This window comes from Fundulus heteroclitus, chromosome 2 (genome assembly GCF_011125445.2).
Source record: "Fundulus heteroclitus isolate FHET01 chromosome 2, MU-UCD_Fhet_4.1, whole genome shotgun sequence".
NCBI classification, from domain to species: domain Eukaryota; kingdom Metazoa; phylum Chordata; class Actinopteri; order Cyprinodontiformes; family Fundulidae; genus Fundulus; species Fundulus heteroclitus.
The window spans coordinates 7,972,866-7,994,271 of NC_046362.1; the positions used below are offsets into that span (position 1 = coordinate 7,972,866).

At 45.1% G+C, this 21,406-nt stretch overlaps 1 protein-coding gene across 7 annotated transcripts in view; it reads right to left on the reverse strand.

Moving 5' to 3' along the window:
- Nucleotides 1-21,406, reverse strand: part of LOC105926251 (unconventional myosin-IXAa) — a 168,541-nt gene that overhangs the window by 22,173 nt on the left and 124,962 nt on the right. For all 7 annotated transcript variants that reach the window (XM_021316351.2, XM_021316350.2, XM_021316352.2 and 4 more), the window contains 14 exons: nt 13,683-13,804; nt 11,191-11,332; nt 8,262-8,457; nt 7,100-7,219; nt 5,277-5,352; nt 4,956-5,099; nt 4,820-4,859; nt 4,613-4,735; nt 4,286-4,366; nt 4,080-4,190; nt 3,856-3,978; nt 3,622-3,771; nt 2,614-2,918; nt 98-1,243 (listed from right to left, as the gene is read on the reverse strand). In XM_021316351.2, coding sequence (XP_021172026.2) covers nt 98-1,243; nt 2,614-2,918; nt 3,622-3,771; nt 3,856-3,978; nt 4,080-4,190; nt 4,286-4,366; nt 4,613-4,735; nt 4,820-4,859; nt 4,956-5,099; nt 5,277-5,352; nt 7,100-7,219; nt 8,262-8,457; nt 11,191-11,332; nt 13,683-13,804 — 2,879 coding nt within the window. The remainder of the gene's footprint in view (nt 1-97; nt 1,244-2,613; nt 2,919-3,621; nt 3,772-3,855; nt 3,979-4,079; nt 4,191-4,285; nt 4,367-4,612; nt 4,736-4,819; nt 4,860-4,955; nt 5,100-5,276; nt 5,353-7,099; nt 7,220-8,261; nt 8,458-11,190; nt 11,333-13,682; nt 13,805-21,406) is intronic.

Consider the following 21,406-nt stretch of genomic DNA (forward strand, 5'->3'; position numbering starts at 1 on the left):
CTTGGACACATTAACGTTTGTGGTTGTAAAGTGACAAACCTGTCACGGAGTATTGTCATTCTAGCAGGCGGTGTCTGTGGTGTAAACTTTAACTCACTTGGAGAAAGGCAGCTTGCGTCTGGGCTGGGAGAGCACAGTGCTGGGAGGTTTCTCCACCATGTTCACGATCACAGTCTGAGCCGAGCTCTTCTTCTGGGCTTTTGGGGGTTTGGTGTCTAGTACCGGGCTGGGAGCCTCCTGTGCTGGACGGGTTATCCTCCTTTCCTGCCTACCCGGGAGAACAGTGGGAACGCTGGACTTTGGCTGTGGGCTGATCTGGACACCCACCTTTGAGGGACAGGGTGCTGGTTCTTCTGGATTCTCTCCATGTGGAGCTGGAGCTGGAAGCTTTGAGGGCGTTTCCACCCCAACTACATCTACATTAGGTGGCTCTTTGTGCGTTGGTCCCCCTACTCCCCCACCGGGTGTTGTACTAGAGTCAAACGATCCGACCCGAGAAGCTCCCTGTAAGGTGTGAGCCGCCAGCGGCTCTGGCTCCTCCACAGGACTCTCTTTCTGCATACTGATCAACACCACCACAGGCCTGCGGGAAACCGACTCCTTCCTGTCTTTGTGGGCTCGGCCGGGGCTTCCCAGGTTGGCTTTATTAACCGGACTTTGGTCAGAGGCGATGTAAAACGTCGCCCGTGGTCCCTCTGGCTTGTTCGGCGGGTCCTTCACAGGTTTCTCGTTGTGGTTGGAGTCCCTGAGAATTTCCAGAGTGCGGGGTTGTTCGTGAGATCCCGTCAGCTGGGAAGCAGAGCCTTCGGTCTCCATCTCATCCACGCTGAGCAGCTCAAAGCTGCCGTGGCTAGCCGGGGATCCCTGTGGTAAAAGTCTGTCATGATGGTCTTCCACCTGAGCGAGGCTGCCGTCGGTGACCGCGTCCTCGGGGACCGAACCCCCCATGCTGGTGGTCCGGACTTTGAGGAGCTCCAAGCTGAACTTGGCCTGCTCCAGCTCTCTCATGCGCCGGCTCTCTCGCTTTGACCGGTTCTTATGGCTCGTCTCGTCTGTGTTCCTAGATTGCTCGGAGTCCTCCTCGGGTTCTGTCTTGGTCGGCTCAGGTTCCTCAGAGGCGTGCGCACCAGCAGAGAGGTCCAGCTCAGAGGAGAAACAGTCCTCCAAACTCCCAGCCTCCATCTCCGTGTCAGCTCCTGGTGGTCCGCTGAGTGCTTCCCTCTGTTCCTTCAGGTGTTTAAACCTGGGTATAAATTTAAAGACAGTCGTCAGTGTCCCTTTTCAGAGCTCTCAGAAAATAGAATAATATGTTTTAGGGCCACTTGGGGGCAGCAAAACAACTCTGGATTATTCTATCCTTCTGAAAAATGGACGGAGCCACAATGATGCCCTTCATTGTCAAAGTGCTAACATTCATCAACATCCGCATGAATCTCATTTTATTTTCATGCCTTTGATGAAATGTTTGAGTTACACATTTCAAAACCAAGAACTGGGTTCATTCTATTCTGGATTCTCTCTAATCCACACGTGTTTAAAATTATACATACAGAATCAAACCTAACGCTAGTATTTGGAAAAGTATCCTCTAGCAAACAGAACATGAAGGAACCACTTTTTATTTGCCCGTCGTCTTCTGCCATCACCCTCGATGAATGTTTGATTATCTGAAATGGTGGATTATTTTTTAGCATAATTCACACATTTCTATCAGGGTTGATTTCTGAACCATTCCAGAAACTTAGTGTTAACCAGCTCCAGCCATTCCTAACACAGCTTTAAACTGCCTTAAGAGGTTTATTTTAATGTAGAACATTTAGTTTCTCCTAACTACAACAAGAAAGAATATTAGTTACATTAATCAGGAACAACAAAGGAACCAAGAACAGTCAAACAGATGAGAAACTTGAATGCCAATGCCGTAGTAAAGAGAGCCCAAAATGGACTGAGAGGAAGCAGACAAAGAAAGAAGTCTCCCTCCCTAAAGCAGACACCTTTAAGCTCCAGCATGCAGCAGCATGGTGGTGGCAGTATCATGCAGAGGGGCAGTTTAACTAATGATGGTCCTGATAAATGGTACAAACCAGATGGAGTAGCAAAGGAGGAGGACCGCCTCCAAACGAATCAACTTTTTTCTCAAATGGACATAAAATAGTAGAAAGTTTAACCCATAACATTGTTCCACCGTGACATCGGTCCACAGCATTGGGCTTGGGGAAGGACTCAACCTCAAGCATACATAAGGAATTTGTGAACCATGCTGAAAAGCCAGATAAACCCACCAAATGACTTATAGTCTACCGCTGGCAGGATGTTACTGGAAACTTGTGGCTTGCTGCAGAAAGTGGGTGGTTTCTCTGCAAGGCTCAGGAGGACATGTGCCAAGCATTAGCAGGATAAATGTCTTTTTTTTTTACCCTGTTTAGATTGGAGAAAATCCACAATAGATTTAAGCCTGTGCGCCCAGTTTCTAGATTTTGTTTAAAATCGTTTTGGTAACCTATTATAATTTCTAAATAAAAAATAGAAGTAAAGATAACAGATAATCTTAAAGAAGTAACCTCTTATGTCCCTAAACTTCTCACCCAACGCCTTATGCAAAACCTCACCCACCTGACTCGAGCCAAGTATCCTCGGCCCATTGCCTGGAACTGCGTCACGGCGCTGCGCGCTCTACAGAACCGGTTCTTCTCCCGGACCCGTCTCCAGGCTGCTTGGATGACGACGGCCGCCCGAGTCCGGCGGCGGCGGCAGAAGCTCCTCCAGCTCCTCTGTATGGCGACGGCAGCCGTCCGCCGCTGCAGGAACCTCCTGCGCTCCCTGTATCCCCTCCAGGCCGCCTGCAGACACACGGCCGCCTCCTCCTCAATGCCGGAGTCGATGCCAGACTGCCTGAGGAGACACGCTCGCCACCATCGCTGCGGACATCGACAGGGAGACAGACAGGCAGGTTTAAGTTAATACTGAGGCGAAAAGAGGAACAGATTTCAATCTATGTGTGAGTCATTGGATGTTTTGTATGATCTGAAAACGATTAGCGACAATCCAGAGTATTTTTGGTGAACAATCCGCACTGGTATTTGCTTAAATCACAGGTGTCAAACTCAAGGTCCGTGGGCCGAATCCGGCCCGTCAAGGTAAATTATCCGGCCCTCAAGAGCCAAAAAAAAAGGTATATCATGTCATAAAGTAGAGGCATATATCCTTTTAAAGTGTATAAAGTGGCTAAATCTGTGCCTCCTGTAAGTGTAACTCACCCCAATATCAACTTTTCTTGCAGATAAACTGTATAAACTGGGCCTAAGGTTGCTATTTTTATGTTACTGTGCATTTTTTATACTTCTATGTGAACTGGAATGAAATTATGAAATGAAAAGTATCGTCTACACACGTGCTACCGGCCCTTTTAATGACTTTATGACGCCAAAGTGGCCCCATATAGAAATGAGTTTGACACCCCTGGCTTAAATGGTCTTGACAAAAAAAAAAAAAAAAGCCACAAAAGACTTGAGAAAGCTAGGTGGAGAACAGTCAGGAATGTTGATGCCCTCAAATCCACAAGGAGAGCAAGGAAACAAGGTTGTGGAGCCATGGCTCTGACCTGCTCTCACATCACCTCACCTGGATGACACGCGCCGCTCGTCTCATGCTGACAAAGTGTCTCCTCTCCAGGACGGCTCTGAAGCGCCGCTGCAGCGTGACGATCCGCCTCAGCACTTCCTGGTGGAGGAGGGTCTGCAGACGCTGGCGCTCCGTCTCCCGCAGGAACACCTAACACACGGCACCAGAGTGAAGAGTGCAGCCAAGCGCAAAAAACCGTAGGAGAGCACGGAAACCGGTTTGCAGAACACGCACCATCGTGTGGCCCACTTGGTAGCCGGCAGGAGGCAGGTGAATCCGTCTGAAGAACTCCCTGATCCCAGACTTAGTGGGGCTCGTTCCGCGAGGCAGCAGCACGTGAAAGTGACGTACAAAGTCCTGAGTGACGGAAGTTTTGCTCGTGTCAAAAACAGAAAGTGACTGCTTGTTGCGCAGCGTGAAGAACGCGCGCTCACATCCCCACAGCAGGCCAGGATTACCTTGAAGGTGTACTTGATGCTGTATCCCGACTGACGGATCCGCACCGTTTCCAGCATCCCCGTGTACCTCAGCTGTCTGAGCACCAGGCTGTCGTTGAAACGCAGCGGCAGCTAAGAGACACAGAGAGCAGACGAGTCGGGTAAAACGGAACCGTCGAGGCCACCGTTTTATGACTTAATCATTATAACCGAGTTGTAGGAAATACCTTCTCAGCGTTGGAGCGAATGCACTTGACGAAGTACGGCTCTGACTGATCGAGAGTCTCCATCAGCTTATTGAGGGAAGCCTGCACACAGAACCACAGCTCAGTGACTTCACATCTATCCATCCATCCATCCATCCATCCATCCATCTATCTATCTATCTATCTATCTATCTATCTATCTATCTATCTATCTATATTTTTCAGTCTCCTGTTTTGCTCAGAAAACATCCTAAACAGTCTGGCCTGACTGCCTGCCCGGGTTCTCAGTGCACTCGCTGTTGCTGTAGTACACCAGTTCTTCCAGCAGAGAGCGGCAGCAGCACTGACCTGGAACTGAGCGCTGATGCTGGGCGGTTTCTTCTTCTTGTGCAGGTGGAGCAGAGACTTGGTGATGCGGTCGTGGAGCGTCACGCTGCTCAGGTAGCGCAGAGACTTCACGTCCAGCAAGTGCTGCACGGACAAAAGCAGGGACCACGTTAATGGATCCCTGCTACAATGTTATACACCGTTATGCTGTTTAGGGGGTTGTCTTACCTTGGGAAGGGTTGGTTTAGTTTTGCAGTTCTTGTTTCTCCTAAATAAGAGATACAGAGCGTTAATTAGCGGATGTCAACTGCAAAATGATGTTGACTTAGCAGGAATTAGCGGTGATTGTTGAGATTTTACTCACAGTAGGATACCCTGAGCTCTCTCCAGGAGCTTGCTGCTGCCTAGGTTCAGGAAGATCCCCTCTTCCTCGTGGACGGGGTTTCCTGATGAAGAGACGCGACCCGATCGCGAGCTGCGACCGTTGCATCCAACGCCATAGCCATCCCTACAGAGGGGCAGGGAGAGGGAGCACAGTGAAGGCGTGGCATTGATCCTGGAACGGGACCCAGACGACTAATAATAGCATCCTTCCTGTTCCAGTCAGCTACAGCATAGAGTAACTGGATATATTGTTAATAATGGAGGGATGAGATTCGAACGTTCTGTGGTCTGATGTTCTCACCAGCTGGCCTTCTCATTCAGGGCGTTGGTGCCTTGAAGATCTGACAAAGGTGTTCGCGGGTTCTTCCGAGCAATACCTGGATTTAGAGAGATCACAGGTGAAAAAGCTCTTATGATTTATTTGCACCATCGCTCCCAGGGTGGAATGATCAAACAAGTTCAAGGATTTCTAAAAAAAAAAATTAATCAGCTGCATGGCATTTGTATTTATTGTGGTTTTCCTCCAATCCACACCTGGTCAAAAATGGTGAATGTACTTGTATAGCACTTTAACTAGTCTGACCACACCAAAGCGCTTCATACTACAGTCAGTCAATCACCCGTTCACACCCTGACGGTGGTGAGCTGTTAGTTGCCACAGCTGCCCTGGGACAGACTGACAGAGGTGAAGCTGCCATACATCAGCGCCACCAGGCCCTCTGATCACCACCAGCAGGCAATTCAGGTAAAGTGTCTTGCCAAAGGACACAACAACAGAGATGGTCGGAGCAGGGGATCGAACCAGCAACCCACCAATTGCAGGACAAACTCCCTAACCTCTAACCTCTGCGCCGCTGTCACCCCATAATCATACGGTCTCATCTACATCTCCTGTCTACATAAAGCCTCCATTCATGTTTGTTGACTGTCCCTTCATAAGTGGCAGCTCTATAACGCTGCCATTGAGTAGCTTCTGGCATGTTTTGGAGTGCTTGAAATAATGGAGGACCGCCTCCAAATTCATCAAATATTCTTTAAAACATCAGCTCGACGTTTGACAATTTAACATGGGAGTTGCATCGGGACAATAAGCTCAAACACTCATTTAAACTGGTTTTGCTAAGGATTAAAGCAGGTTAGCGTTCAGTTTCTGCAATGGTCCAAACCTCAACCCTACTAAAAATTAATAAAATATGCTTAAAAGCCAGGTCCATTCCATGAAACCAACGCAATTAAAATAACTCAACCAATACAAGCAGTGACATGTCAATATACTTCTCTGTTTAATCCACAATGAAATCCAATACGAGGTTTTACGCTGCATCCTAAATTTCTATGTTGCATGGGTAAATGAAGCATGGCTTAGTCATGGATTAACATTTCGGCAGTCTTCTGACTGAAGCTAAACCCAGATATAGTCAAACGAATGATGAAGCATAACCAGAAAATCTGTGCGTGTTAATAACCTCCGCCGGCTCAGAGAGCCAGCCTCATTTATGGGATCACTCGTGCATGGGGGGCATTACTTGTGGCGAGCTTTGCTCCGAGGTAAATCAATGCATCCAGAGCTCAGAGGGCTTCACCTCCTGATTCCCTATTAACTGCTGTTGATAAATCTGCCATCATGAAAGTAGTAGAAAAAATATATCTAGTGTTGAAATCCAGTTTTCAGACTGAATAAAACTGTAAGTGAATGGGTTTAGATTTGGATCTCACTGACAGGAAGATCTTTTCTACACTTGTGAGATTTAAGAGATCTGACTTAAAATATTTATTCAGATACAATGTTATCTGAACCCATGCTAAAACAGAATACAGCTAGTGTTAGAAATACAAGCTTTGTAAAAGGAGACTGTTTAATCTCTATAATATATAGAACTTAGACTATGTCCAATATTTGCAGCTTTCAATCATATGGTTGAAATTTAAAGTCAACTAATTCATGTTAAGATAATAATTGCCTTATTCTTTTCATGTGACTTAAATACACATACAGATCATTGGGAGGTTTGATTGAAAATACATAAAAAAACGGAAATATGTAAAGATCAAACAGATGCAGAGGGACAGCTGTGCATTTTTTTTAAACAAAAACAACAAGTTTCGTTTTCTCCCTTTACTTACTGTATTTTTCATCTTTACATCTCTGAAGGATCTCAAGGCTCCTCTGGTGAACCGGGTGATGAATGAAACTGAAGCTGTCAACAGTTTTGACCACAGGGCAGGGCCCTGCTGCATCGTTCCCTAAAACAGAGAAAAAGAAAACACACGTCCTGCTTGATGACAGCTTTTTCTTTTTCCGCTTTACGCTTGATAAAGCAATCACACACAAAAGGTCTATTTTTTTTTAGACTGATCTGCCAATAATGAGCTGAGAAAAGCTACCTTTGACCCTGATACCAATAAGAGTCATTTATGAACAGGCATTACCCAATTATCTAATACGCCTTTATGCTTGGGAAATTATACATTTCACAGCATTACACGGTCTACTGAAGCACTGAGATTGTTTTCCACCTAATTCTCACCAATGATGCTCAGTCTTCTTTTTTTCTTAAGAAATCAAGTTAGAAGTCAGTTTTTTTTTTTATTCATTGGCAAAAACTCATACCACCTTGTCATTTGTCTCTGAATAATATATATGACTCAGCACATATACTATAGTATCAAAAACCTCCTGTCTTGCAGCTCCTGGTAACGTTTTACGTGGAGTTTACTGACATGCTACGCTAACAGTAGCATGTTTTTTCTCCCTTTTAATATGACTTGTTACCAAATGGGGGGGCTATAACATATTTCAAAGCTATTCCAACTCAGTTGTGTACAGACCAGTTCTCCAACTTTATAAACATAGCACTTTGCTTTGAATGTTGTAAAATGAATTAACTAGTGTTTCAGCTGCTCTCTGCGTAGCTCTGCCCCACACTCACCTCTTTCTGAGCCACACTTGCAGGGTCATTTTCATAGGTCAAAAACACATTTTGTTCAAGAAAATCCAGATTTGTTAGGTCAACAAAATATTGAAAATGATTAAATAATATATGTCCAAACTGCTAGCTTGCTAGCACCATTGGTGAGGCTGAAACAAAATCACAGACTGGACACCAGAGGCAGGAATCAGGGGTTAAGTTTAGTCAGGAGTCGGTACCTATCATTAAATAAAACTGCATTGATCAGGACACAGATCAGACCAGGACATTTGTATCAATAACTCATGCGTTGAACTGATGAATCCCCTTTTCTTTCTAAAGCTCTAGCTCATTCATGTGCTAGAGCTTTGCCTCACCGGGTTTTTTGTGAGTGTGTCTGCGTCCGGCCTCCCTGAAAGCCACGACGGCTCTGAAATAGGCCCGCAGCACGGCCCAGCGGAACGTTGCCACGGGGTCGATCCCCATCAGGCCACAGATGAAGGCGTTCTTGCTGCTCTTCAGCAAGGCGACGATGTCGGGCCTCATGTGGTCAGTGTTCTTCTCCCTGAAGTCCTGAATTAAAAAAAAAACACAGCAACACACAGCAGACTTTAGAGCCTCCTCATGAACACAACAGCAACACACTGCAGCTAATTATTCGGTGTGTTTCTTCAGCTTCTGGGCCATGTTTTTGCTGCGAAACAGGCTAATTGATAAGCCGGAGTTGTTAGAATCATACAGCCTGAGCATCAAACCAAACAATGGCAACAGTTTTCTCCCTGAGGATTTTTACTGTTCGTTAAGCGGTGGAAAAACATTTGGCAGTACAGTTTACAACTACTTAGGACCAAACGTTTTTCTGCCGTTACGCCATAATTATGGGGATGGAGTCGCAGAGTTAAAGGAATAGTTTCGCATTTTCCAAATAGTGCCGTTTTTTTTTTTTTTTGTTGGGGCTCGAAATGTTCTTTCGCAGCGCGCCTAAACAATTTTTAACATTCAGGTGAAAAACATTATTTATCCCAGCAGCATTGTGATGAAACTTAGACAACAGGTAAACAATTCACAGCATAAGAATCTGCTTAACATTCAGTATGAAGTGAAGAAAGTCTTCTTTATTATTCAGCTAATGATGAGATGAGACCAAAATGACCCTTTTTGGTCAACATTCAACACGCAATGTGTGGCCAACAAAACAAACACTGCTCCCACAGAGAAAAATGGCGGTGGCAGCATCATGCTGGGGGAATGCTTTTCTTCTGCAGAGGCAGGGAAGCTGGTCAGAATGGCTTGTGTCCTTCTATCAGGACACAAGCCCTGAAAATAAAGCCAGAACTACAGCCGTGTGGTTTATATCAAAGCATATTAGTGTGTTTGAATGGCCCAATTAAACGCTAGATCCAATGGCAACTATTGAACATACTCCTGAAAGTCTGCAGCGACTAAACCCACCTAACTTTTCAGAATTTTACAGGTTAAAAAAAGAGAAAACCCTATTTTTTAGGTTCCTTCACAATCAAGCACTTACAAAATGTGAGAAGCGTTCAGGAGGGAGCCTCTATGAATGATAACAATGGGGAGGAATCACAAACCCTCTTCTCCTCCCTGTGATGGAAGTCCGCCTTAGGCTCAGCGTCACCTTCGTTTCACTACCGGAGCAAACGGCTCCTCGGCTCTTGGCTGACACGGGATACTTTTCCACAGCCGCGATAACCAGCTGTTATGGATTTCTATCATACAGTCAAACAACAATACGCTCAGCCCGCTCCAGCACATGTGCTTCTTATCAGCGCGCAGCTGGGAAACCGAGAATTAGATCTGGCCGCGGAACCAGGTCGGCAGAGCAACAAGTAGAAGCGCTGCTGCTTTCTGCGCTTGGCTTTTATCCCATGGCTTTATTGTTAGAGGCTTGGGTATCATAAGGGGGAACCTTGTTTATTCACGTTTGTTGGTGTGTCAGATAGTAGCACATACATACATCCTTCAACCCTGTTTGTGCAATTTTATATAGAATTCAGATGCTACTTATTGAATCATTAATAAGTAATTTTCCCCGTTGGAGCAGTGTTTTTACTACACAGCTACGGCCCAAATTTCCTGGCTGCATTTGTTCGCTAGCTGTTATCCTAGGGGAGGCTTCCCAATCCTGAGAGCAGCTGAAAATCTTCACACAGGACAGCTGCACTGAAACGGTCGGAAATTCGCCCATTCGCTTTTACATCGTCACACAAACAATAAATTGTTGGCATTTCTGGCAAAGCTGTGTCAAAGCCCTTAAATATATGTAATCTTTTTTGGCAGCAGTACAACATCAGCACGGAAAATGTAGAAAAATACCAAATTTTTAACTTGAGCAAGCATTTCCAAGAGGGGAAAATTGTTAAGAAATAATATTTTTTTTATAAGGTCACAGATTCAACACATAAAATATACAGACCAAGTGGGAACTGAATTCTTTTTTAAAAGTTTATACTCAATATTTAAATAAAACTTCCAGTCTCTGGGAACTTTTCATTCCCTGAGGTCTAAATATAACAAAGATACAATACGGAGCCCTATTTCTCTTAGCTTCTCTTCAAAATGGGAGAATCACGACCCAAACAACAGCTACTGGCCTAAACCTGCCATTATTTACAATCAGAGCATCATTTATACAGTTGGAAACCACTAATAATCCCACAGTACTCGTGCCACCATGCAGAGTGAGGCTGACGGTCAGGGAGGTAAACAAAAAAATCTCCAGAGCTCACTGTCAGTAAACTCATCCTGGGGGTGAATGACAGAAAAGCCTTTTCTGCCCTACCATCATAAACAAAAAAAAACTTGGAGTTTGCTAAACCTTAATCTAGGACTTTAGTTAAAAGCCATGATCTCTGGTCAGAACTTTCCAACGACAAACGCTCTAAGTGGGTTTGGCAAAAAAACATTGAATCCAGAGAAGGGGCTCATGCCCACTATTAAGCATGGTAGAGGATCTGTAGTGATGGGGGCTTCATTCTCTTCTGAAGGGAACCTTGTCAGGGCATTATGATGAAATAACAGAAGACCTGAAATAAAAATCTGGTGGACCCTTTCTTGATTTTATGGCAATCTCCAGGTTTTTGTAGCTGGATAATAACCCAAAACATACGGCAAGTCAACACAGAAACGCTTCAGGAGACAAAATAAAACTTTGATCCTCAGCCCCCAGATCTAAGTGCTATCATGTGACAAGTTAGTAAAGAGCCAAGAACATAAAACTCAGAATTAATTATTTTGTGGCTTTTGCCAACCAGAATGGACGGTCCTGTGACAAAGAGGCCTCACCTTGACTCCATACTTGACTTTACCGGCGTAGTGTCTGATGATGAAGGCGGGCTCCATGACGGCAGGGAACTCGATGTAGCTGTTTCCTTCATGCTGACGCTTGAACTTGTCCAGCAGTGTCTGATTGGAGGCCTGTGGGAAACTAGACAGACAGATTTTATGAGTAATTTCTGCGTGGATTTGAAACGGTGTACCACGGAGACATCTCATCCTTTCGACTTTAGAGCGTCGACCGACTGGTGCAGACAGAAAACAGAAAGGCAAACTGACTTTCAATTAACTGGGCAGCATTCATTTGTTGCATTTGGTCCATTTTAGAGTGGAAGCGGCATACGGTGGCACACTCAACCTCTCCTTACGTTTAATGCTTACTTAGCCTCGCTGTTACATCTACTTCTGACCTGCTGAACATAGAGCCGTGCAGTTTTTTTCCAACGGGAGCTTGCGTGAATCAAAGCAGGGATACATAATGCAGATCCAGAGAACCTCATTCCTCAAACCCTCAAGGAAAATATTCCCTCACAAACTCAACACTGTGGCCCAGCTCTAACCAGTCCCCGCGGCTCCCCTCGCACATTCCTCATTGGTGGTTTCACCTTTGATTCATGGACATTTTACCCATCCGCCACTAACCTTTCCTGGCTGGATCAACATTCCAGGAGACATTTCATATCATCTAAACCTCTCCTCCCTTCACCTCATAAAACCAGTGCAGGTTAAAGAATATCCTCAGAGGTCGTAAAGTTTGAAGCTGTTGCTGTAGAGAGACTCCCCCCCCCCTCATACACACACACACACCATGGTAACCTAATCCATCTCTCAAGAGGCCCTGGAGCCCCGCTAGCTTCACTAACTGTGAATGATGAGATCTCTAAGCGTCTTCCCTTCTGTATCTGTAATCTGTTAGCATGAAGCTTCATCTACTGGTAGAGTACCCCCCCCCCCTACACCCCCACCCCCAGTTAAACCCCTCATTTTTTTCCCCCTTAAGCATGGATCTCGTTGACCCAAATTCTCCAAAAACCCCTCCCCTTCTTTCCAAACACAGGAAGAGATATCCATATGCAGCGCACATAGAGCTTTTGGTCTGTTCAAAGCGTTATTGGATCCAGTCAAGGCAGCTAACTAAGTATTCACACCCACTGAACTCTTACACATTTTGGTACGGTACAGCCGGAAACATCCACGTGTTTTTGGGGGGATTTCATCTTAATCATAAACCAACCCGATGTAGTGTTCCCTCAAAGCTGTACGCATGCGCCATCGCGCACATCTGGATTCAGCAAATCTAGGCAGAGCAGAAAATAAAAGCAAAGCTGATCTGTAAACAAAATAATCATATTTTGCACCATATCGCAATGCTGGTGAGACGTTTTCCACGGTCCCGCTCTGTGTGCTCCAGGTGCTGATCGGAGCGCACCACTGATTGACGGCTGGGGCAGACGCCTTTATAGCTGGGCAGGTGGCGGTGTGCGTCTTTGTTACTCCTGCTATACGTCAGCTGTTTGTGTGGATAGTTTTTTTTGGGATCTGCTTATCAAAGATAGTAAGTGGCGTCTTTAACCAATTTGGTTGGTTTTTGAGCGCTACACCTGCTGTTAGTTTCTGGAGCGCTGCTGCTCCACTGGTGTTATCAGCTGCAGAAGGAGTCCTTTACAACACACGGCAATATTTTTTAATGTGACGGTCACACAGGCTCTCCGTCCAATCTGACTGGGCCACATTACCCAGGGATCTTATAGTCCTTGAGCTCACCATATACTGGACAAAGTACTTCAGAGAAATATGAGACCGTCTGTCCAACAGCAGCAGCTTTTAAACAGAACAATGACCGTAAACAAAGCAGCAAAACTAAGATATTAAGGTTAACAAAGAAAAGGATCTAGGTGTTGCAATCGTCCAAGCAGAGTCCAGATCTTAATCTGACAAGCTCACACGGAAAGCAAGGTTGTTGCTGCTTCACTTAGTTCTACAAGCTACGAGTTTACTTGGGGTTTCACACCAAGCTAACAGACAATCACAGCGTTGATTCCATTTTATTTTTTTTAACAAGTGAAGGTCCATTTAAATAATTTCAGTACCTTGTAATAACCCTCTATCCATCGTCTATAACCAGTTACCCATGTAGGGTCACAGCAGGGCTGGTGCCTGTCTTCAGCAGTCATTGTCCACCCTGGACAGATCCCCTATCCATCCCAGGGCAACATAAACACAGGACCATCAGCCATCCACACACACTCACACACACACACACACACACACACACACACACACACACACACGTAAAGCCCACTTAAAGAGACCGGTTGACCCAACAGTCGTGTCTTTGGACTGTGAGAGGAAGCCGGCGTACCCGGAGAGAACCTGCCGACCCTGTGCAGAAAGACCCCACAGACAACGATCCTTTTAACGTTACCCTGACGCTTAAAGCCCTCCTTGGGTTTTTGCAGTGACGGTATGAGAACCTGCCTGACACAACAGCGGAGACGTACTTGCACTCCTCGTCCAGCAGGTGGAACAGAGCCGTGGGTTTCTTGCTGATGAGGTTGAGGCAGCCGCTGTTGTCGATGTAGTCGATGTTGTGCCACGTGATGCCCTCTGCCCGGTACTCCTCCTGCAAACAGAAACACAGACGACCTCCGTCACGAAAAACGGGTAGCTGAAGTTTAGCCGACGGAGACTAAAGGAGCTCTGTTTTACCCAATGACTGATTCTGACGCTGCCATTACCTGGTCGCTACGGTGATATTATTGACAATTTATTTGGCTCACTCACAGGTTTGTTGTTGTTTCCACTATTTACCAAATCAGATTCCGGACAGTGGCCTCCACGCTAAATGGACTGAAGCTATGTAGCCCTTTTCTAGTCATACTGACCCCTCAAAGCGCTTTACATTGGAGCCATGGAATCAAACCATCAGTTTTCAGATTGAAAAAAACAAACATGTCAGGGCATTTTATATCTGTGCATTCTCTCCATGGTATCATACCAAAAACCTGAACAAAAAAAAAGATTTCCCTGAAGCTGAATCAGGACCATTAAAAGGGCCGGCAGCAGACAGAGCATCAGTAAAAGCGCCCTCAGAGACTGCTGACAGCTGCGGTCTTGTCCTCGTGTCGTCCCCAGGGGAGAAAGGAGACACCCACTCTTTCATCTTGCGGGTGAAGTGGAAGAAAATGTGTGGGTTGGGTATGTGTGCTACGTTCCCCCCGCTGCGAGCGAGGATGGTGTTCAGGCACATTTGAGAAAGGCATGTAAACAGTTCCTGCTCCGGCAGCTCGCTGGTCACAGTTGACGGCTGAGAGGAACCAAGACCAGGCTAACTCAAAACAATCAGCGGCAGTGAGGCAGCGAGCTGAGCAGGGAGCTGCCCGGTATCAGGATCATCATTGGAAAATCACCCGCCTCCACACCCCCGCCCCTATGCTAGTTAGACATAGACGGCACATTCACAATGTACATTTGTGCAAAATGCTGCTGTGAGGCTCAGTAAAAACAGAAGACAGAAGAAGTGCATTATTATAAATCCATCCATCCATTTTCCAACACGTCTATCCCTATTGGAGTGACGAGAGGTGCTGGTGCCTATCTCCTGCCGTCAATGGGTGAGAGGTGGGGTGCACCCTGGACAGGTCCATTATTATACATGTATTTTTTTATTTGTCAGGACAGCTGCAGCTCAGAAAGTTGGCTGTAACACTGAGTCCAGAACAAAAAACTCAGAATAAGTGAAGCTTTCGTTGCAATAGCATTAACCCAAGGTTTGGAAAATACGTGTATTTTTAGTTACCGAAATCACTGGTGCCACACTTATCTAATCTAACTTAACAATTTATTCTTTGCAATTTTAAGCAAATCACAGTGTCTAGGATTTGACTCATGGGACTTAAAAATGTGGCATCAAGGTACAAATATGAAAGAAGTTATAGTTTTAAAATAGCTTGAACCTTCTGGCAGACGGTCCCTGCGGTTTAAAATTACTTTCAGTGACGTCACCAGAGATAAACATGGAGGGGAAAGACTTTCCCTCCGGCTGAATGAACCACAGAGTCACAGCAGGCCTTTCCCTGCATTTCGCTGTGCACTGCCGGTCAGCTGGCTAGATGACTGGCTGGTAAACTTGGCATACAGATCACGTTAGACATTCTTTCCATCAGATTATCTGTTTACATGGTGACACTGAAAGAGGAGCGTTTTCACTCCAAGTTAACATACTGGGCCATACTTCCATTCCTAGATGTGACACACTGGCCCATTTCACATACAACCGGGGAAAGACAAGATCGCGCGGCTCACTAAAAAAGAAGATAAATGTGAGTTTTAGACATTGACCTGGACTTGGCTAGAAGAAAAATAGTGAATAGTCTCTACCGTCATTAAAATGTCTAGAAATACATGACAGCCGAGACGAAAAACCCGTTTAGGGAGGAAGGATGCAGTTTGTCTCAGCACCAATGAGTGAGCGGCACATTTTAAAGTGATATAGAGACGCTGATTTTTATCTTTTTCTTCTTCCCTATAAAGTATCTTCTCTGTGTAGGCTTTTGTGTTTATTTTATTTTATTTTTTAAGTCATAGATGGCGCTACAGTACATCTCTCAGCTCGTGTTCCCAGGAGGAAGAATGCGGCAGAACGTGAATGCGCTCGGCACGCTGAGCGAATGCGTTTGTTTGCGGGTATTTTTTGTCTTTTCAGACATGCAGACGTTACACTTTTCAGCTCAGAAGAAAGAAAACCCAACGCGTGATGCAGTCTGGAAAAACAAACCAACACAGGAATAGAAAAGACGCAGAAATGACCGTCGTTGTGTGTGTGTGTGAGTGTGTGTGTGTGTGTGTGTGGGAAATACAAGCTAAACCAGTTTCAAGTCAGTAAAAGAAAGTATGACAACCATCCTCAACATGTTCCACCTAATAATTAAACTGAACCAGCAGGGGGAATATTTAAAGCACCGCTCTTACATGTGAGACGCATCTGCCCTTTTTTTTTTCCTTCTTCTTCTTCTTCTTTCCTCTTAATGAATCACTGACGGAGCATTCGTAACACGTGAGCTCTTTCTGTTTTTAAATAGCGGTTGCAGTACAGTGGATCGCGCTCGGTAAAAAACAGAACCATAAAAAAAAGCTGCGAGCGTGAGCGTTTGTTAAACCACATCAAGGCGAAGGCGAAGGGCACGGCGATGCCTGACAGAGTTCAGCCGGCAGAATGTGTTGTGTCTGGGAGACCCTCGGCGTACACGTGTTGACTCAAAGAGGGAGAGAGACAATTAACTGCAGACACGCTGATGAGGAGATAAACACACACACGCACACACACTCATCCGTTTTATTGCAGAGCGTGCTGCACACCAGCGTAAACAGGCCGACCTGGATGACAGAGGGCTGCGGAGCCGTGACTCAGTGCGTGAGGCACGCAGAGGCCGAGGTTCAGTTACGCTTCGACTCAACAGCCGAATGACTGCCGGCCCACTAAGGACGGGTCCAGCCAGCCTGGAACGACTGCATTAAAATGGCATTATATGCATGAACTGGCCTCTAAAATTAAAATTTTAAGCACTCTGCTCTTCTCCTCACTTCACCAGGCCAGCTAAAGTTGACCAGTTATTTAAGATGGGCTCAAAATAATGTTTGTCTTGCATTCTATCATTCTTTTAACATTGAAAACATCTCCAGTTACAATTGAGTCAATGATACCAGACAAAACAATTTCTTTGAGATGTTCCAGATTTAATCGCCGGGAAGTATAATCCTAAATGTTTATTAACATTTATTAGGTATAAATCTGCTTGTATTCTATGCAACAACAAGAAGGCGTAGGGAAATGTTCATGGTAGCAGCACATGTGCAGCTCATTGACTCTGAAGTTACACAACGCTCACGCTTTCCCACCAGTCCCCTCCTGACGGACCGTCATCCTGCGTGGGTCCGGCTCACATGAGGATCTGTGTTTTCTGACACCGAGAGGAGCTCAGAATCAAAACCAAGTGAGAAACATCCACATCTTCTGTTATTCTTCCCATCAATTGTAATTTTCATATACCATCTTTAAAACTCTGAATTAGGCACTTAAAATCTTCCTTTTGACATCTGAGACAGACTTCCTGCACTTTCTTTGTCAACTCACTTAAATAGCATGTTTTTTTCTTGTCAGTCTTAAAACCACAAGATTTCAAAAAGGTGGCATACTTGGATACTAGTGACCTACCCCGTCCACTGATCACTAAGCACAATACGTTTTTATAAAAATAGGCAGAAATATAGATCAACGACGGTCTGACGGTGTTGAGAGGTCAGACAAACATGTCAGCTTTTGCTGCGCAGAGGATGCAGCCCAAAAAGGCAGGTTATTTTTAACTGTGTTATTCTGGGCCTTTTCAAACTCAGCCTGAGCGGGTTTCACTTCGCTCAGCAGAGAAAGAGCTTAATTGAGCCAGCCACAAAAAAAAAAAAAAAACGGAAGCTTGATGAAAACAAAAATACTAGCGCACATCCCAGTTTCCTCTGGACAGCAAAATGACCGACGTACAGCCAGATGCACAAAAACAGCCACTGGACAATTTTCCGGCAGACGCAGAATGTCCTCTAACAGAAATAAAACAGCATCTTATTCACGACTCTCATGCCGTCTCAAAACCAACGTCTCAATATGGAGATTTTACTTAAAAACAGAATCCAGTCGCCAGAATTCTACATAATATGTTACACCTATATATGGTTTATTAACCATACATCAACATGCTGTGATCATTTGTAATACTTGTACTATCTTGTTGTCAATAATTTACTGAGAATAAAATTTATCCTTCCAAAACCACTTCCGTTAGGGCTGGCTCTTTATCGTATTGTTTTATTGTTATCGTTTTATTGTTATCATGATAAGAATGTGGATTTATCTTGGCAACGGTAAAATCCAACTAGTGTTGTCTGAAAACCGCTAACACGGCCAGTACTGTCAGGATTGTTATTTTTGCTGTTTTCACCATTGTTGGCTTATTCACAGCATCAATAAATTTCAATAAATTCAAAAATATAATCAAATGCAGTCACTGTGCAGTTTGGTGATAAAAATCACACTTCTTCATGTTATTTGAGTCCTGATGAAACATTTGTGAAGTTTGTTTAAATGTGTCACATTTTTAAATGTTTTTTGTAAGGAGAGTGTTTGTGCTTATTGGGCTATAATATACATGCAGTCACACAGTTACCTGAAAAAGACTGCAAGAAGCTGTAAATAGTCTTTTATCATGACTTTTATCATTATCGCAACATTACCACAGTATATCGTGATAAAATTTCCCAAAACAATCCCAAGCTTCTGTCGTCTCTGGTGAAGTCACAACAGGCACAAGTCAAGCAATCAGAGTACTTGTGAGTACGTACGCTGGTACTCATCTCTGCTTTAATTAAACCCGGGCTACGTTGGTGTTTACCAGACATGCTCTGAGTTGTGGTTACCATGTCACATCGGTTTCTGGATAATTCAGTAGCAAGACGCACGGTTCCCCTTGAAACCATGTGAGAGCGAGACTTTTAGCAGCTAAAGAGAAGGCTGTAGGTTTTACAGCAATGTTGCTCTGGGGAACATGCTGAATTTAGGAATGATGACACCCTTCCTGAAATGGCAGAGAAAGAGCTACGTTCCCAGTGGAATACTAAAGCCCATGGTAATGCCTAGAGGATTTGCAAAAAGCCAAAAGGACAGCTAAGTATCTCCTACGTCATCCTCTGCAGTACCAAGTTCAAAAATGGTTCAAACATGTCTACAGATGACAAATTGGTATTAACAGATGTAAGGATGGCGATCATGGCCAGCTGGACGATTTCTCATGGCTGCAGCATCTCATGGCACAGGATTCTTGCACTCTCCTACTCGGACCAAACCAGAAACAATGACTGTGTAGACGCCCAGCAGGTCTAGAACCACACCGGGATGAATTTGTCGAAACATGACATCAGCGGCAAACAAAGAGAAAAGACGGGGTTTAGCCAGATTACTGTAAAACCCAAACACGAAACCGCGATTAAGCCGCGCAGCATGAGCGTTCGCCGTCTATTACCCCTTTATGTATTCGGCACACAGCTCTGCCTGTTCCAGAAAAAGGTTGGAATCAATTCAGAGGTAACCTGTAATCAAAAATGCCCGCTGCAGCTTCTGAACCAGGAGAGATTTAATGGATGTAGAGGCTCTTAAAAACGGGCTCAGAAATCCCAGAGCATATGCAATCTGCAAGCAATAAAACAAAAAGTAAAAAAAAACAAAACCCTAGAAGCTCCCGCTGCGCTGCAGAAAGCAGGGAGTTGTGTTGTGGTCGATGGAGGTGGTCAGGGTTTGGATTTGCAGCCACCCCTCCGTCCATTAGTCAGCATGGCGGATGTGTTCTTTGCTGCGTAACACGGTGCAGCGCCCAGGAAGGATGAATTGTGTTTGGCCCAACGCCCCGGTGGGGAAGGGAGGAAGGCCAAGTGGGCCTGTGTTTGATCTCTTCATCTTTTTGTTACCTCCAGTCTCTTTCCTTATCACAGGAGCGTATTTTCATCCAGCAGATCAGTTCGGGGTATGGGGAAAATTAATGAGAGGACGAATAAGTTAAAAGGCGGACAGTGATGCGGAAAGAAATGCGACGTTTAGGTTCCATTGAGGTCTGTATGATCTCCACAAACCGCTCATCTGATCAGTTCAATCACGACTGGCGTGAAACGTTAGCGAGGCGAGGGAAAACACTGGAGAACTCCCAAACACACGCTCATTACTGTCTAAGCAGCAGCAGCCTCTGTCAGAGCAAGGTAACGGTCACATGGCTCACAGTCCAGTGAGTCAGTGCCTCTCACGAGTTAAACACGACGCTGTGTTTGCCTTAGGCGGCGGCCAACGTGTGTTTTCTTAAACTGATATGTCGTCAAAATAAAGGAACGCAATCAGACCCCGATTGGCGTGTTGAGTGTAAACACAGCGCCGGAGGCCCCCCGACACGCCCCCCCCCCCCTCCTCCCATCCAGCGGAGGGGCCGAGGTTGGTCAGGTGCTGTTAACTTTGGCTGCTGTTCCAAAAGTCAACACTCGCCACTGATAAGGAGAGCTGATTGGCTGGAGGGGAGTCGGGCCCAGAAGGAGGAGAAGAGCGGCAAAAGAAGAAAAAATCCCCCGATGGATACCCAAAGTCATTTTTCTGGACTCTGGAGGGGAGGCAGACAGAAAGCAAATATTTCCTGCTGGATCCCACTAAATATATTACTGATAAAAAGAAGATGCCTTCAGACAGCTACAAACCAGCGGAACAGATTACAACTGTGGCAGGCTGAACGCAAAACGAACCCCAAAACAACTCCTATAAAGCTCTTACAGTGACGTGTCAACGTTTTTTTTTTTTTAAACATTGCCACGTTAACCACACACCTCAATGGTTTTCCTTGGGATTGAATGGGACAGAGAGACATGGCGTAACTGTGGAGTGGAAGCAAAAGCACACGACATTTTAAAAGGTTTCACAAATGATCATTTTAAAAGGTTGCACATATTTTTAGTTAACCCTTTTACTCTGATAGTCATAAATCCAATCCAATTCAACCAATTGACCTCAGAGGTTACCTAGTCCATTAGCAGTCTACCTGTGAGTAATTTATCCAAATAAATCCAAATGTTCAGTGATGGCCTCTGAGGTTTGAACAAAACACGACGACCAAGAAACAATCAGATTAAGCTATAAAACAAGCTTTGGGATATCTACAATGGAATGATCATGGCACAACGGAAAACCATTTAGGCATGGCGCCCCACCTAACCTGACAGGATAGGCACGGAGGAAAAAGGCAGCCAAGAAGCTTATGGTAACTCTGGGGGAGCTGCTGGGATTCAAAGCTCAAGTAAGACAGTCTAACTCTACCAACTCTACAAATCTGGACTTTATGGAAGAGAGGTACCAACAAAGCCATTGGTGAAAGAAAGCAGAGGAAGGAGCTCTGGTCTGATGAGAGCAAACTCCAATTTTCCAGCTAGTGTGCGAAACCATGTTAATGGCAGAAAATTCACACTGCAAATGACCCTCCCCACCCCCAAGTTGAAACAATAGAGGAAGGGGGGGCTTTTCTGCCCCATGCTGACTCCTGACCAAGGTGGAGGTTAATTCGATAATTCCTCAAACAGGAATATGTAAAGATTTTATGTTTCTAGACATGCAAGGCTGGTAGGGACATACCGCAAAAGACAAGCACATAATATA